The 17,747-nt window shown below is 38.6% G+C and overlaps 1 protein-coding gene across 1 annotated transcript in view; it reads right to left on the bottom strand.

Annotated features, from left to right (window-relative positions):
* Positions 1 to 215: 215 nt before the first annotated feature.
* The window catches only part of LOC107089415 (dachshund homolog 2-like), a 123,244-nt gene continuing 105,712 nt past the window's right edge, over positions 216 to 17,747 (bottom strand). Inside the window, exons 7-12 of the mRNA XM_015382174.1 lie at positions 17,247 to 17,321; positions 13,553 to 13,653; positions 12,173 to 12,320; positions 11,897 to 12,067; positions 9,298 to 9,363; positions 216 to 1,786 (exon numbers count right to left, since the gene is read on the bottom strand). Of these exons, the coding sequence (XP_015237660.1) occupies positions 1,749 to 1,786; positions 9,298 to 9,363; positions 11,897 to 12,067; positions 12,173 to 12,320; positions 13,553 to 13,653; positions 17,247 to 17,321 (599 nt within the window). The 3' untranslated portion in view covers positions 216 to 1,748. The remainder of the gene's footprint in view (positions 1,787 to 9,297; positions 9,364 to 11,896; positions 12,068 to 12,172; positions 12,321 to 13,552; positions 13,654 to 17,246; positions 17,322 to 17,747) is intronic.

Genomic DNA, 17,747 nt, shown 5'->3' with positions numbered 1-17,747 from the left:
ATCCCTTATCTTTTCCTCTCGTCATCCAGGAAGTCATTTTGTTCTCCATGAGGGAGGACTTGCAGCATCCAGTTAGTCAGATCCTGCTTGCTTAATGGATTTTTCCCCTGTAGTTCAATTAGTAATTATATGAGCTTATTTTCTTAATTACATAGTGCACAGCAGAAGTCATTTAATCTATATCAGTTTTTGTAAAACACCACAAGACATTGCAGTTCATTATAATACTGTATATTTGCAGTCATTTCAAACCCAGAGAACAGTGACAGACCGAGAAATCTCAGAAGAAAATAAAACAAAAACAAAATGCTGAATGTTGTTTCTATCTACACAGAATGTCCCTTTGACCCACGCCCCACCCGCCCCAGCCCATTCCCCTCCCTCATTCGTCCCTTACGCGCTTGAAAAAGGTAATCAACAAATGAACAAAACACACAGTGAAATAAACAAAGCCTTAACACAACAGTCTGCACTCAGATTAGGTCTGAAAATATAGGAAAGGTTTCTGGTTTTTGATGAGGAGCGCTTGATTTGAATGTCTGCAGAAACTTTATAATCCAAAAATCATCAAAAAGGGATTGCATTAGGGCAGTTTAAGCATCCTCTAGTTTAATCAGACACACACAAATTAAATGCTGACGCTTTTTTCTGCTTTTAGAACCAAAATGTGAAAAAGACTCAACATCAAGGAGCAGAATTTTCTGTACCTTTAGGAGGAGACCGTCTTTAAAAATCACTCCACTGTAATAAAAATTATTTTCTGAAAGTTTTGCATCATGTCAGAAACTGATTCCACATTTTTTATGGCGAATAGAAAATAGTTTTTACATTGAAAAGGTGCACCCAACATTTTCAGAGTATTTCCTCCTTCTGAGAGGAATTTAGAAAATGATTGGATAAAAAAAAAAAAAGAGATATTTCATAGAAGGAGAAAACAGGTGAGGAGAGGAGTCATGCAGAAAAACAAATACGGTGTTGAAAGAGTAGTTTAATGTGAAGACAAAAGAAAAGGGTCGCAAGTATTTCTATTAGAGGATGAAGAGTTCAAAGTTTAAAATTAGCCAAAGGGCATCAGAAGTTGCCCCATGAGTTCTTCAATGAAATCAAACGATGGAGACACAGATGGTCACAGGGTTGTTTTCCTTCACTTCTTCTTCAGTGTTTTTTAGTCATGGTTTTATATACTTTAATCCTTTTTCATTTCCCATTTGGACCTCCTCTGATTGGCCGATCCAACATTCAGCCAATGAGGTTGTGTCTTTTTTTTCCTTAGTATAAAACCGCATCCATGTGGTCAGGACCAATCAGAAAGAGTCTAGTGCTGCAGATCAAAGCACATAATTGGACTGTTTCTCTCAGTCTGTCCAATTAAAGGTATGTCTCATCTTTTCCTTTCCAAACATGGTAGGAGCGGATGTGGTTGGTCCATTTTCTTCATGGATCTGTGTTCTCAGGAATGATGATGTATCAATCAGTTTTCCAAACGAATGGGAGACAAAAGTTTGGGAATAAGTTCAGAAAACCTGGAATGAAGGGAGTAAGGTTTGTCTAAAAAGAGGAATTAAGAGAACCCCCAAAACAAGTCCAGTGTGTCTCATATAGTAGTCTCATCATTTTGTAGCCAAGTGAAAAAAAGTCCCATCCGTGGGATGCTGTCGCAGTGATATAATCCAGTGGATGCTGTATTTCTGTTGGAGTTTGTACAGGAAGGGGAGGTGAGTAGGTTCACGAGACGTGCCGTTATGGTTCTAGAACATCATGGGGGTTTTCAGGAACGGCCGCGACTCTGCAGAAAAACACAAAGAGACGACAACCCAAGGAGATTTAATAATGTTTATTTTAGCTTAAACAATAATCCTCTTTAAGGCAAACTGAGTCTGAAGGTGCTTTATTGACTTTTATCACAAAATCCTGGCGTTCACACATTCAGCTTGAGAGCAACCTAACGCTAAGAGGTTTTATAAAGCAAATGGTGAACAAGAAAAGTTGCTGCAGATTTTTACGAACTTTTTCAACAGTCTTAATAAAAAAAAACTGTTTGTACAAGTGTAAAAAAATCTTCACCTAATGTTCTCACTCTATTCTGCTTTAGAACGACTTTCACGCTTTTGATTTGTTAGAAATCAGTTTTTTTCTAAAAAATAAAATAAAACTTCTGATAGCATTGCTTTTTTCCCCTAGTGATTCTGATTTGTAGAGCAGTAGAAAAATTATCTACAGATAGATTTGTGCTCATCTTGAGGTTATGCTCTTAAAACAGAGAATTATTTTTGAAGAATTTTCCTGCCTTTATCTTTCTCTCCCCAGTAATTGTTGTCCCCTCTTTCTTTCTCATCTCTCTTTCCATCTCTGTTGTATTTGTTTTTATTCCCTAAATCATTTTAATAAAAACATTCACATGCAAGTATCAAGCGGAACCTTATGGCAACAGCTATTATGGTCTCCATGTAAAAGTAAAGCTGTTTGGCTATACCATCTCTATGACCTTTATTCCCAAAGCTATAATAGCAAAACAGGACACAAAGAAGAATAAAAAAGAACAGATAATTATGAATAATTTACTATTATATGCAGGTCTGACATTAAAATACAGTAAGCTAATATTTAAAACATCCCTTGCCTTTTTTTAATTAGGGGGTCAACCTTTTAGATTGTATAAAAGCCATTGGGACTAAAAGGGGACCAGAAACAGAATCAATAGACATTAAGTGGATGATAAAACCTACAGAATATAATGTATTAGGGGTGTAACAATACATCAATCCATCACTTAAGTCATTAATGATTGAATTACATTGATGCAAAATGAAAACATAAATTTATATCATCATCTTCAATGGACAACTTTATTTTGAAATTCACAAGGCACAATTCTATAGCAAACAGGTGATTTCTTATAATTTTCTTTTTATTACTAAAAGAAAGCTGATGCTTGTAAGAGCTTTGAAAAAAAAAAAAAAAACATATATATGTTTTTTAAATACGAGTTGATATTAAATTTAAATTATATGGTTAGATGGGCAGATGACATATCGATCGCAGACTGAATTCATATACAGTATTGACCCTTTGTGATATGAGGAATCATTTTACTCTCATCCAAACTAATTTCTAACATTATATGCTCCAACATTGGTAATATATATCACCCTTATTATGTACGACTTCACAAAGTAATTGGGATTTTTCCATTTTAATCTCCTTATTAAATCGAAAATGACAGATAAACTGACATACATGGGTTTTAGTGCGCTGGTATAAATTTACTTTCCTTATAGAGAATCAAATGAGACAAGGTTGACAAAGTTTTGTCTGGGGATTAAATGTCAAATACGTATCATGAAGCAAAAAATTTAGATTGAGATACAGTATAAAGCTAGAAACACTTCTTACTGCTGCTGAAAATCTCTGCTATGAAGAGTTAGCACAAAAAGCTAGCTAATGCTAGCTCTCAGCTTTCTCTTTGATAATTTGGTTTGTGTAATTATGCGTAACATCACATGAGTAGCCTATTTAAGTGCTCTTTCCGAGTGAACAAAACCTCCATTCCTCTGGTTAGACTCATTGATTCTATTTTACATTTTTCTGTAACGAGGAAACGAAACAGATCTATTACGCAAGTATTCTGAAGCTTGGTAAATAACATATCATGTTATGCAGCATTTAATGACTGCTTTTATGTTTTCCCGCTGTAATTAAATCGGGTTTCTCTTCTTCAGCAGCTATAGGTTTCCTCCATGAACCTGTTTAGCACCTCTATCATGAGTTGAAGGCAAATTAAACTGAGAGCGAAAGGACTTGTTTAAAGATATAGTGGAGGATGTTCTTTTTCCAGGTGGATCATCTAAATAAGTGGTCCTCTTAATTGTCAATCATTCTGGTGATATGTTTACGTAAGGCCATCTTACGTGCTTGCCCCGTTAGATATCTTTTCTGCTTAAGCGCACTTTCAGACAGTCATTGAAGCACACCTTTCCTACTGCGGTTCTTTTAAAAAGTGTCTAAGAAGTGCATGAGAAGAAACGAAAGAATACTTTGCATGGGAAGCTGTCCTCGTAAAGTATTATGCGATTTGCTGTCACAGCGGCCTGTTGTCGCCATAGGCTGCCGCTACCCGACAGCGGCGAGTAATGTCAAAGATTGCGCAGGCACCGTGTGGTGGACGAGTTATGTGACCAACGGGAAGCAAAAAGTAGTGATCATCTGTCCAAACGGTCAGTTAACTGAGTTCACTAGAAATTCCACTACATAGTGCCCACTCATAGTCCGCCCTAACCCCTTAATCCCTCAATGGGATTAAGGGGTTAGGGCGGACACCCGGACACAGTAAGCTTGTATGAGCTATGAGAACAGCAACTTTTAAACAGAGCATGCATGAGGAGAAATGGGCTCCTGGTTTAATAGGTGTTCCCTCTCGAGAGCAGGTAGAGGGTTTATGCATGTACATTTTTTTTTTTAAAGTAGAGAGGGCGGGTCTGTTAAAAAAATTGCGAAAATACCTTTAAACGCCTTACTTTTATCATTCTAGTGAGCGAAACCCTCCTTACAGCTGCTGTTACAGGAGGTTTAACCATGAATGAAGTTTTCATTGTAAACTAAATGAGCTTACATCTGCATAGGAACACTCATCATAATTATTTAAAAAGGAAGTAGTGTTTTCGTTCCCCTTTATGCAGTATCCGTTTATGATAAGAATCTCATATCTCTAGTTTTGCCATGGTGGACTCCTCCCCTCCCTCCTCTCTTTCTCTCATTTCACCTCCGTCGCGCTCCTTCCGCTCCCTGTAGTGCTGTTGCTGCACCCACCCACACATTAAACACACTTGTACATACAGCAGAGACGCTCGCACACCTTCCTCTCCCCGCGGTGTCATTGTTTTCTGCGAACGTTGCAAACTGTTTACATTTCTGCATAACAGCAACCATAAACCTGCCCTCCCTCCTCTTTCCATCTTTTTTTTCTGCCCTCTGCTACTTTAACACTCATCTTCCCATGCTCTTTGTCATCTTTTTACCTCCTTACTTTGCTTTTTTTCATCCTAAAGACATGAATGAGACTGTACACATTGGAATATAAAACTTTCTTAAATTTTTCTCTTTCATCTTACGCTCACTTCCTCCTTCATATTCCCTGCCTACCCTCCTTTTCATCCTCACATCTCCTGCCCTTCCCTATTTTTATCACTCCACAATCCTCTCAAACCCCCTCCTCTCCTCTTTCATCCCTCTCTTCTACATGCATCCTATCCTCTTCTTCACCTCCTCTTTGCTCCCTCCTGTCCTCCTCCTCTTATTTTTAACCCACCCCATTCTTCTCTCCGTCCTCTCCTGCCCTCTTTTACATTTTCCTCCCCTTCAGGCTTCTTTTTTTTTTTACTGTTCTGAAAACGTAAAGAGGTGCGTGTGCCGATCCCCTCAGTATTGACCTTAAAACTCCAATCTATAACTTTCCTCTAGTTAAAAATACCAGAACATCAGCCTGGCTTCATCACGACTTTACAGCAGGACACTTAGGGATTTGGCTAATGATGCTTTTTATTTTTGGAAACCAGTGAAAGCTAGGTCCATAAAACCCCAGCAAACACCAACATGACATCCAACATGTGTTACAGTAGTTCAACACTAGCCTAAAACTAACAGACAAAATTATTTCTGTATCTTTTTAACCTGAAGAGATGCTAATTTTGAGGAAGATGAATTTCAACAAATTCCTACAAGAGACTGAAGTTTAAATATTACCTCTTAAGGCTGCTTTAACTGTGCAAGTATCTCTATCTTTATGGAAAACCTTAGGTATGAAGAGGAAAGCTGCCAGAGAGTCTTCTAGTTACAACAGCTGTCCTCTGGGACAATATCAATTGATTTATGTGAGTAAGGATTGTTTTTTTTGTTTTTGTTTTTCAAATAAATGCTGAAGTGGATTTTTCAGATGGAAATGTGCAGCAATGTCCCAAACAGCCAGTAATTAAAATAAATAAATAAATAATCCTGCATTTTATTTGCTAATCATATACTAAGAAATCCAATTCTTCTCCTTCACATTGGATAGATGGCTACTAACTCTTTATGATTTCTGTAAATAAAACAGTTGTTTTTCAGTTAATTTAACAGGACAAGCTTCCAAGCTTTGATATATAATCTCATAATCCGTAGATTAAACTCCAAACTCTAAGACAATCTGGAGCAAAGTGTCAAACTCCCGTCCTCAGTGAGATGTTTCCTCAGTTAGGTCATGAACAGGACTTTGAGAAATGGGACCAAATGATGAGGACACAAATTAGACAATTGATTCAGGTGTGTTGGACTAGGAATAAATCTCAACGTAGCAGTAAGGACTAGAATATGACACAATAGAGCATGGATCAGAGGGTGTTCCCATATTACATAGGTGTTACCTCCACCTATAAACCCAGAACATATAAAATTAGGTGTTTTTATTTTCAAAATGATGTCTTTTATATGATCATTTTCCAGCGTGTTTGTGTAAATAACTTTGTTGATGAAGATTCTCAGTCATCCAGGTCATAGTCATTCCGTAAAACTTTAAAAACAATCCACTGGACTTGGTTTCCAAGATTTTAAGACGTTTCGCCACCTCTCCAGGAAGCTTTCTCAATTCAAATGTCTGGATCCGCAGTGAGTTTGAGTCATTATGCAATAAATACAAGGCCTTGTCTATATAAAGACTCAAACTCACTGCGGATCCAGACATTTGAATTGAGAAAGCTTCCTGGAGAGGAAGTGAAACGTCTTCAAATCTTGGAAACCAAGTCCAGTGGATTGTTTTTTAAACTTTTGTGGAATGTAAATAACTTTATTCACATCTAATCAGATAGTTGATTCGAGGCCAGTCTACCTATAATCTATTATCAGAAATATAAAATGATGAAGATGTAATATAATAAAATCACAGCTAGAAAAAATAAATCAAATATTTATACATTTTTCTTTCAGTTTTTTCCTCCCCCTCCTCACCTTCTCTCTGTGTTGCTTTTAAACATGTTGTTTTGTCTGTAGGATTCACCTGCTATTGGTTCTGTGTGCGCAGGTTCCTGTATGTGTTTGGTGTCCCGGTTAAAAATGACTGCGCTGACCTGCCTCGTTAGGAGTCTATCAGCGCCGTAGAGAAAATGTCACCAGGTCTCAGAACAAGGTTGCATTTTTCAACTCTGTCCCAGGAAATCTTACCGCTTCACCTTCCGTTTTGTTCATTCTCTGCCTCATCCTTCCTCATATTTCAGGTCATCTTCATTATCATTCTTTTATCAATTTCTTTGTCAGCATTCATCTTTCTATTTTTTCCTTAATAATTCTCCTCGCCTATCTTTATTTCCTTGTTTTTTCATCCTTCTTTCTGAACCGTTTCTTTCTCTCCTCCCTCTTTTTCTGTGAATGTTTCCCTATTACCTTCTCCAGAACTTCTTCCTCTACCTTCTACATTCCACCCAGATTTTTCCTGCACATTCTCACAGGCTTCTCGTCTTTTCCCACTCCCTTCTTTCTCCTCCTCTCTTTTTGATTGTAATGCAATGTCTTTCTTTGTATTCAGCAGTTTTCTCTTCACTCGTTAATTAAGAGTGTAGAAGGTGAGAGGCAGGGGAGGTGTGTATGTGTGCGAAGCTAAACCACCGTAGGTGCAAAATGCTTTTACGGCAGGAGGGATGAGTGTGTGTTTCGCTGTGTGTGTGTTACGGAGAGAGAGAGTAAGAGGGGTCCTACCGGGCCAATCAACATTAATGAAATCAGGTGTGTGTGTGTGTGTCGGAGTGCTTGGCTTGCAGAAGAGAGGGGGATCTAAAAGGGGTCTAAAGAGGAGTGAGAGCTAATTAGAGCTCCCTGTCTCACAAGTATGCGGATCAAACACACACCTACAGCGTGTGAGCGTGTGTATAGATGTTATACGCTCGCAGAGTTTCAGGTGAAGGTTTTCAATGTCAGGGAGGACTGAGCACAGCTGGTGGAAAGACAACGACACATGCATACTAACACACGCATCAGTACTGTACCTGTGAGGACTCTTGATGGCATAATATGTTTTTCTAACGCTAAGCTGAAGAAACCTACGAAATTATTCTTCCTTCTGATAAAGACTGGTAAAAAACTTCAAAATAAACTAAAGCATGATTTTTTTTTCTATTCAAGCTAATTTTCAATTAACTCTGGTTTAAAATCAGTGATTTTGCTTTTTGTGCTAAGATGGCCCATTAGGCTGTACATTAAGGCACAGAAATAAGTGTATGAGTGTATCTGAAACCAGTTGGACACTTTTTTTTAGATGTTACTAAGTCTGCAAGGGTATCCTTAAAAAGAACCAAGTGGATCTAGGGTAAAATAAATAAACACATAAGAAAGTGATTCATCCTAAGCATGGTGGAGGATCTGTGATACTGTGGGTTTGACAACCTTGCATGTAACATCAAGAAATTCTGTAATGCGAGGGCACTCTAATGAAAATCTGCCATCTCCTGATAGTAAACTATAAATAAATGACCTTTCAAAAAGATAATGACCTAAAAGAGGTGGGGAAACGATCAGACACAAAATCAATTTTGGTCCATGTCCATCTCAATACTGAAAATAACCTGTAAGACGAGCTGAAGGGAGAAGATCATAAACAAAGACTCAGGATGATCTTGAAAGATTTTGCCAAAAGAAGTGATCAAAGCTATGTTTCTTTCTATTTGCTCCAGGCCTGTTTGATGTAATAAATGGGGACTAAGTGCTCTCCTCTAGACAAAAGGTGGTCAGATGAATCATAAAACGGTCAACTGCCAATCAGCTCCAGTGATCCAGTTGAAAAAAAATATTTTATACCTCATTCAACTAAAGTTTTCAATTTTCTCAGAAGAGATAAAGCTACTGTTGTAGAAAATGACTTTATATTTTCATCTTTTTAAACATCTTTACATGAGTTGCTGTTAAAAACTTTATTTAAACACTCCATTTTTTTGTTTTTTTGTTTTTTTACAACCTCTAGATAACTTGAAAGCACTAACTGGACCATGCCTTCTTGTTTCTGGCCCTAAAGGTTTGAAAACTGCATAATCACTCCTATAAATACACTCGTACGCTAAAAAAAATATTTTAAGACACGTCACATGTGTGTCTCCTTAGGTACACATCAAAGAGAAGCCATGATGTCTGCCTAATGTCTCCACTAATCTAAATGGGGCCCCGACACAGACATGTGCCCACCATGTGTTTGTGTGTCTTTAAAACAGTGCCTTTGAACGTGCTTGTGTACAGTATGGTGTTAATACAGGAAGTGTGTGTGTGTATGTGTTGTGTTATTTGTACCTTGTACAGCACCGTTGTCTTGCTGGTTTCCATTAAGTTCAGGTTTGTCCTCGGCTACAGCAGCGTCTGGTATGAAACACAGAGACAAGACAGAGTCTCAGTGGGTCGGCCAATAAAAAACAAAAAGCACCTTGTTACGGTGAGCTGGGTCTGCAGGGAAACCGGAGCCACAAAGGAACTAATCATTTCAAACAAACACCAAAAAAAGAGCCAGTTAGCAGGTTTGTATTGGAATATTTACATGGTCTTACACTACGATTAATACGAACAAATTAAACACAATCATTAAAGATGTAAATTATGCTTTTTAATGACCATTTTTTTATAGGAAGAAATAACTGGAATAATTAAAAAGTATCAGTTATTTTCTTGATATTATTCGATGTCTAAATTAACAAGCAAAAAAATGGGAAAAAAGAAAAGTCACTTGCTTTTAATTTGAAAATTGCAATATCTATAAACATCATCTCCTTAGAAATGTATATGAGCATTTATGTAAATATAATTTTAGGAAGTTAGCTTCGTCAAAAATGATAAGATCAAGGAGACTAAAGGCATTTTTAAAAATGACATTGTTGGGTTTTATTTAAAACGCTGGGATTTATTTTGATTGGAGGAACAGGCAGAGTCTTTTTTAAAGACATATTTGAGACCTGTTTCCAACTATTGAGTGCCATGGATACGATGGATACTCCTTACCAAACCATAATTCATCCAATCCATCATTCATTAGACAGTCACAGTGCGTTGACCGAGGTGCTTCCAAAAATCAGTTTACACAGCAGAATACCAAGCACAAGATAGAAGGACACAACTTAAGTTCATAAACATAATATTGAAATAGAAGTGTCACCAAATATTGAAGTGGTAGAAGTCTGTTGAACTAAAAAGACTAAAGCTTTAAATTAATTCTTCTTCTGACGGAAGCTGATTTCAGAGTTGAGGTACAACCATAGAAAAGGCACCAAAATTATACTTTGGAAAAGTTGGGAGGAGCTAATTATCTTACTTCAGAGACATAGAACAGGTACTGTAGATGAAATCAACAGCTCTGATAAATAAGGGAATGTAAGGTTATTCAGCGTTTTTAAGACCAGTAATAAAACATTAAAATTTATTCTAAAATGAATAGGAAACCAGTGTAAATGGAATAAATTTGGGAAATATGTACCCATGTGGCAGTATTACATGGTTAAAAGGCCCAGGAAGTTGGAGGTGGCTCAGTAAAGAATGGGTAAACCAGCATAAAGAGCATTACAATAGTAAATTCTGGATCAGACAACAGCAAGAACAGCCTTCTTCATGAATCCAGTTGTGTGTCTGCCTTGAAATCTGAAACCCAGGGGGGCATCACTCCAAGGTGGAGACTACTAAATGCCCAGGGACCCATGCTGGTGCAAAGAGGCACCCGGCCCAACACAGAATGAACCATTGACGCACCAGCAGACAGAGATACTGGTTACCTGCAAGGAGCATCAGGAGGGGAAGGACCCCCCTTATACTAATGTTTGGGGTTCAGGATGGCCCAGTGGATAGGGGCAGCCAAACATTCAGGCAGACAAGAAGGCAAAAAGGTTTTCACAGACATCAAGTCGCATTCAAACAATCCCGCCCTTATAACCACACACACCCCTCACATTCCTGTAAGAATGGGTGTTGGGTTCTAGGGGGTTTTGCCACCCCGCTGTGGACCCACGTGGCTAGACGTCCCAAACCACCACATCCACAAAAATATTTTGTACCCATGGCTGCAATGCACCCGCAACCCAACGCCCAAGGCCAATCACAGCATCCCAGCAATCCGAACACAGGTGCCAGAAAGACCCCTGTGTCCCACCCACTTGAGTGAAGTTCCACATGCTGGACCAAAACATTGAAGGTCAGGCACCTAGATAGAACCCAACACAAACTGAGAGGCATCTGACCATGCTGGTAAGCCAACCCCCCACAAACAACGGGGCAAAAGCATAAAGCCATACCTCCCATCGCCAACGAACACCTTCCAGCCAAACCCCTCAAATCAGAAACCGATGACCCCCCCACAGCATGTGAAGAAGATACCAAAGCTAAGATCCTAATGCTAGAAAGCACCAGCAGAACAAAAACACCAGCCGAGCCACGATCAACCATTGAGATAAATCAATTTCCTATATCTGATGGGTAAATCCCTTCAGAAAGCACATGAGAACAAACAGTCACTCTCCCTCCATTGCAGCCAAAGTCATAGCATGTGGAGGAAGGAAGACTCTAACATTAGTACTGTAAACTGTCCTTTTCTGAAGCACAGCAGAGATAGATGAACTGCCGCTTTACTACCAAATGTGATTACTCTGTTTTTTATGGAAGTAAGAAATACAAACAGCAGCATCTTGTAGCTCTGCTTTAAGAGCTGCTTCAGTCAGCAGCAGCAACCAATGTCGGTCTAGGCAGATAAAAAAAAAAAAAGAGATAACCAGCAGGCACAATAGCCTATGATGACAAAAGAATAAAACAATACCATGTGTATGTTGTAAAAAAAAAAAAAATAGAAGTATCAGAGACATAAAGAATTCAAATAATATAATGGATCAGTAAAATAACCTAATGGGGGAGGTCCTACCATTCTTGGAGTTGTTGTTGGTGGCATGAAGAGGCTCAGGAGATGGAGAGGAAGAGGATGAGTGTTTGAGAGCATCCTCGACTCTCTCCCTCCTCTTGGATTCAAACTCCAGCGCTTCCTGTAGCTTTCTCTTTGCTTTCTTCTCCTTCTTCAGTCGTTTTTGGATCGAAGCTGGAGAAAGACATAGATTTAATTTGACATTTCTGGTAAAGAAGAAACATCTGCAGTAATTTCTTATGACTGTAATCCTTTTTTTTATGACAGATCATAAACAACCTCTGCTTTGTAGCTCGGAGTTGAGCTGTCGTTCCAGACTCTCACGCATCTCTCGTTCTCTGTAGAGCTCCATCTTCAGCTCCCTCTTCTCAGCCTGGATCTGTTTGTCCTGCGCTCGGGCGTTCTCCACGGCCACCTTCAGCAGGCCCTGAACAAAGATGTTTGGTTAGTAAATGACAAGCATATTCTGGTTGGAAAATCATTCTTATTTTAGTAAAACATTTCCACAATTTAACATCAAAGACACGAGTCAATGAGTCAATGCAATCAACTGGTTCTCCTTAGATAGAAAACTTTGAATCATTTTGACTGGATGATCTGGTGAACTTTAAAGTGCCTTGAGATGACATGTGTTGTGAAATGGCGCTATATTAATAAACTGAATTGAATTGAATTAAACTCCTTCTGGGTGATTATGAATCACCATGGGAGAGAGCCACATCCAAAAATGTGAGCTTTCATCCATGAAGCTGACGATGTGGAAACATACCAGGTAAAAGCAAGAAACTCTCCACACAGTGGCGGCTTTCAGTTTATTCTGTGGGAATCTGAATCCTTCAAAGATCAGTACCAAAGAGGCATCCTAATTAGATGCCTGATATTCCAATAGAAACAAATCTCCAGTGTATCCAGCCATCATCTTTGAACACCCCCAGGAACTGGAATCCTTCCTCTTAAGGCAGAAACCAGTTCAAGACCAGGAACAATCCCTATTACGCCATAACTTTGCTTGCTCTTTGGTATGTGCACCTTTCTTGTAACCTGACTCCGCCAGATGGATTTGCTCCGCATATCCACCTGGAAACCTTCCGTTGCAGTAATTTTGGGAAGGGGCGAAAGTACTGGTTAGCTGATTGGCCTATGTTGGTGATAGACGGGCCAAATAAACCATTCAGATCAACGAAGCATATGACGTACTAACAGACCGACGACGGAAACACAACCACAAGCTAGGCTACTCTTGCCGAAACCAGTTGTGAGAAGAGCAAAAACATATTTTCCTCTGAAAAAAGCCTCCAGAGCAGTGATTTGCTCTTCTTTCAGTGAAGAAATACTCTGTAATTCCGATAAAACTTGCTCGATAGCCACGCTAACGCTAGTATCATCGGCTGAAGCCGCCATGTTCTTCAGAGTGAACTGTCGCACTTCTCGTTGCGTCACACCTCAACCCGCCTCAAAGCCAACGCTGATTGGACTTTCGTTTGGTGAACGGCTCCAAATTTTCTTCAACGGAGAGTCTCCAGACTGATTAGGGAGTGAAATCTTGAAAGCTTGCGAGATCAGGATGGTCTCACGAGGCTACCTTTCTTGGTGATTGAAAAAAGATGGCCAGAAGACATTTCCGACCTTGACTATGTAATGGCATTAAAATGATTTTACCTGTATGTTGGTGAGCAGAGTCTCCACTGACGACAGGCCGTCAGCAAACAGGAACGGAGCAGGAAAACCAGGAGGCAGGGTCTGACCCAGCGGAGACTCTTCTGTTTGAAGAATTGAAAGGAATATATGTTAACCCAAAAGTTTGGTAGTGATTCTCACTTGAATAAAGAAAACACAAAAGATTCTGTATTAATGTAGACATTATGTTTGAAATTAGAATGATTTGGCAAAATTCCAGCTATAGGAGCAGTGAAGTTCTTCCAATTTGATTCATGTTAAAAATATCTTCTGAATTTAGAAACTCAAACTAACAGGATTTCTGGCATTTTTTGTCACAAATGCCTGATCTTATAACGTCCAACAAGTAAAAAATGTTATTTCCAGCAAATTCCAGCTTTTAAATGTCAGAATAATGCACCCATATAGAAATTGATCCCTTTTTGTTTGCAAATACACAACTTTTAAACATCAGAGAGTAAAAAAATTAACAGTTTCGACTTTTTTATTTTTGCCTTTACTGTACGAAGGCCTCAAAACTCTGTAATAGAGAAGCATTTCTACTTTTTTTCAAAATAAGCTGAGAGACTTTCAGAAACTGGATTATTTTTCATGAAGTGTAGCAGTCATCAGTAAACTTTATGAAATGTTTGTGTTTTCTAACGTTACAAGACAGCGAAGCGGCAACACAGAAATCAATTACACACACACTCAGAGGTTGTTAGTATTCTGACAATCATGTGGGGTGCTAATTGGCAAGGATTAAAGACATCCTTCATGTGTATGCGTGTGTTCATCGTGAGTGCGTCACAGTGTCTGCTCAGCCCTTAATGCCTAACACTCCGACAACTGGGTTAACTCTGCTGTGAAATTAACGCTGATTAAGATGCACTCTAACACACACACTCCCTATCTGCCACTTCATCCATACATCCCTTGACTCCACCATTACACACTCACTCATTTTCTAAATCACTTTTTTCCTCTGCAAGTCTTCTCTGCATCTTCATCTGTCTTCTCCCATGTTTCCCCATGCTCTCAAGTTAGCTTTAATGCTTTTTTTCCAAATAGTTTCTAACTTTCCCAACAGTTGCCCTAAAATTCCTTCATTGACATCAAGCTTTATTTTTTTTTTGCCATTTTAACCTTTTACTTAAAATTATTTGGATATCTGAAAGATCAAATTAGTTTTATTTCCTCTGAAGACCTCTCCCTTCTCTTTTATGTGTTCTTTCAACTTTTCCTCCCATTGATTGGCTTCAAAAAGGCGCCTAAATAAATACCATGCGGGAATAAAAGAACAGCTTCAATGAAGAAAAACAAAGGACGTATTTTTTTTAGCCGCTTTTGTCAGCTTTTACTTTGAAGAGTTGCTAAGTAGAGTATTAAAACTTTGACAGGTATACAATGCTTAATTAAAAACTTAGGAAACTTGTTCTAAAACAGACTACAACCTAACTTTCATTTGCATTAAATTTTAGCTTTTATTGTTTTTCATGATCTCTTAACAGTTACTGTAGATGAAAAAAGGTGATGGGCTTTTCTCTGTTTCTCTACTTGATTGATTGGTAAAGTAGTAGCCATTCAAAATTTCCCCACTTTCCTTGATGGGCCCTTGGCTGGTCCTCTACAATTCCTTTTCAAACATACATTTTGGTACTAAAATATTCTCTTTCTTCCTTTCATTCATGATTTGTGGACATTAAGATCTAAAAAGAAGCACTTTCTACTGGCCAGACCCTGCAATTCAATGAAAGGGTGGAGTCAGAGTAAAAAAAAAAAATAGGCAAGAGGGGAGCGGCTGGAAGTTGGAAGGGATTCTGCTGGGAGTTACCGGCCAATCGGCTGGCATTCGACTGGGAAGGGCCATTTGAATGGCCGCTACGGTAATTTGTAGGTATTTAATAGTACCTGAAAGCCTTGAGAATTTAGTTTGTAAACCAGGGAGCAAAGCTGGAGTCTAGACACACCACCCTGCGGTTTCTTTACTGCTTTTGCCTCCTATTAGTCTTAGATTCAATGAATTTGACTGCACTGCATTTTAACTAGACCGGAATCTGACTATAAAGGTCCCTGACCTTCATATTGTAGTTGGACTAAGTTGGATTCTGTGATTGGATACATTTGTCTTGTAAAAAGCCTGGAGAAGACATTTGTTTATATTCGTTGTTTTGGCTTATCCTGGATGGGTCGCCAGGACTTCCCTCTCCCCTGATACCTCCTCCAGCTCCTCTGGGGGAAGCCTGATTCCTTCCCAGGCCATCCGAGAGACACTGTCCCACCAGCGTGTCCTGAGAACACTCCTGATGGGACATGCATGGAACACCTCCCTCAGGAGTAATGGCATTGTAATATTGTTAAACTGAAATGTATGATCCCGAACCAATTTAATAAATTTTCAAAAAGCCTTACCCAATTTACCACAAAGATGTAGCAACAAAGAAATAAATACTGGAATAATGTTATCTGAGACATCTTCATAAAGTGTTCCAAGTCAATGTTTTCGAAAGATTTTCTTCATTCATAGACTAAACCATCTATTTCTGGATGTGGAGTAAAATTCATCAAGATAAAAAAAAAAAAAAAAAACAGGAGGAGGGCAAAAAAGCAGAGCATCACTGCTAAAAAAAACAAAAAAAAAAAAAAAAAAAAAAAAAAGATCATCGGCTCCACTATGGTGGTTAAAAAGCTTTCAGATACTGATGAGATTTGCTGTTTGCTGATTTTTGATCTTATAAATAACTGCTGTTTTATTGAAATAAAGGGTTCTAATTTATATATTTTTTTCCATTGCAGTTTTTCTAATATTTCTCTTTTAATTTAGGCTCAAATATAACTTTACTGCAAGTTAGGATAAATCAACATTTTAGCCATTTTTTAAATGTAGATTTTTGATGATCTGTTTGTTAACTAGATATATATTAAGTTAAAAAGTTCAAAATATTTTTTCCCCCTGTTTGATTCAACGCTGTGATCTGTGGCTTGAAGCAAAGGTTATAAATTTAAGTTGGAAAAAGAAGAAAATGTTAAAGATTAAAACAAAACAAAACTTTTCTCAATTCCACTATACAGGAATTGATCCAGTTTCAGAAAAAAAAATGTTTCTTAAGTTTTAAACACATATTTAAAAATCTGGCATAACAAAAAAGAAAAAAAATGTAACAAAGATATCAGTAGAAAAAGTCTCGGTTGGGCACAGATGGCTCTTTTATACTATTTTGCCTGTATTGATCTTAAGGGACATATTCCCTCCCCTGATGTCTGTAGAGACACATCCAGACCATGAATGATCAAATGTGGAGAGCGAGTGAAAAATTAGATGAACAGAACGTGTTAGAAGAATGGAAAAGTCAGAGGGGTTTAAAGGGGAGGGGGCCGCATGCTTTTAGTGCATGACCTTGCGACCCCTTTTAGCCATGCCTTCTATGCTCCATCTCCCCACCTCCATATCTCCCCTCCTATCTATCCATCTCTCCTGTGATTGATGGCTCAGAGACAGCTGATCAATGCCTGATGCTTCTGTTTCTCTGTTTGTGTTGATCTGTGTGTTTGTTGGGCTACAGTGGATGAGAAAAGGGCCTCCTAAGTGAGAACAATTTGTCAAATGTCCAAAGAAAATGCTTGATGGTTTAGATTAGTGCGGATAATGGAATATCCTCTATTCTGTAAGTGTGTGGGGGTGTATGTGTGGTCCAACCTTTGTCCTTTGTTATTTTCTTGATGGGTGCAGCAGAGTTGGTCAGTGCAACATCAGCATCACCTGACACCAATCCTGTTTGAGAGAAGACATTGGCAGTCATCATCTGAGAGTGAGTGTGTGTGTAAATATGAGCGTAAACACTGTGTTTGCAAATATGCACCATATGTGTGAGGAAAAGGCTGCAGGTCGAGTTCCCTCCTTCACTCGTTTCTATCTATCCAGCACTCACATATCACCACCTCACTTCAACCATATACCTCAGCCTTTGTGGGTTTAATTTGAAAATATATGGAGCAAAACTGAACAGAAAATGAACAATTTCTTTTAATGAAGACTGTCAGTTTGCTAAAATGGACGCCTGTGTTAAATGGGTGGGTTTTACAAACCAGATCAAAAAGGCGACTGGCTCAATTTCCTTGTTCTGATTCACGCCCTGTTTCTGATGCTTATTAACCTGACTCCGCCAGATGGATTTCCTCCGCATATCCATCTGGAAAC

Source organism: Cyprinodon variegatus, unplaced genomic scaffold (assembly GCF_000732505.1).
Source record: "Cyprinodon variegatus isolate N-32 unplaced genomic scaffold, C_variegatus-1.0 Scaffold251, whole genome shotgun sequence".
In the NCBI taxonomy this organism is placed as follows: Eukaryota; Metazoa; Chordata; class Actinopteri; order Cyprinodontiformes; family Cyprinodontidae; genus Cyprinodon; species Cyprinodon variegatus.
This window is presented reverse-complemented; position numbering and strand designations above follow the sequence as displayed.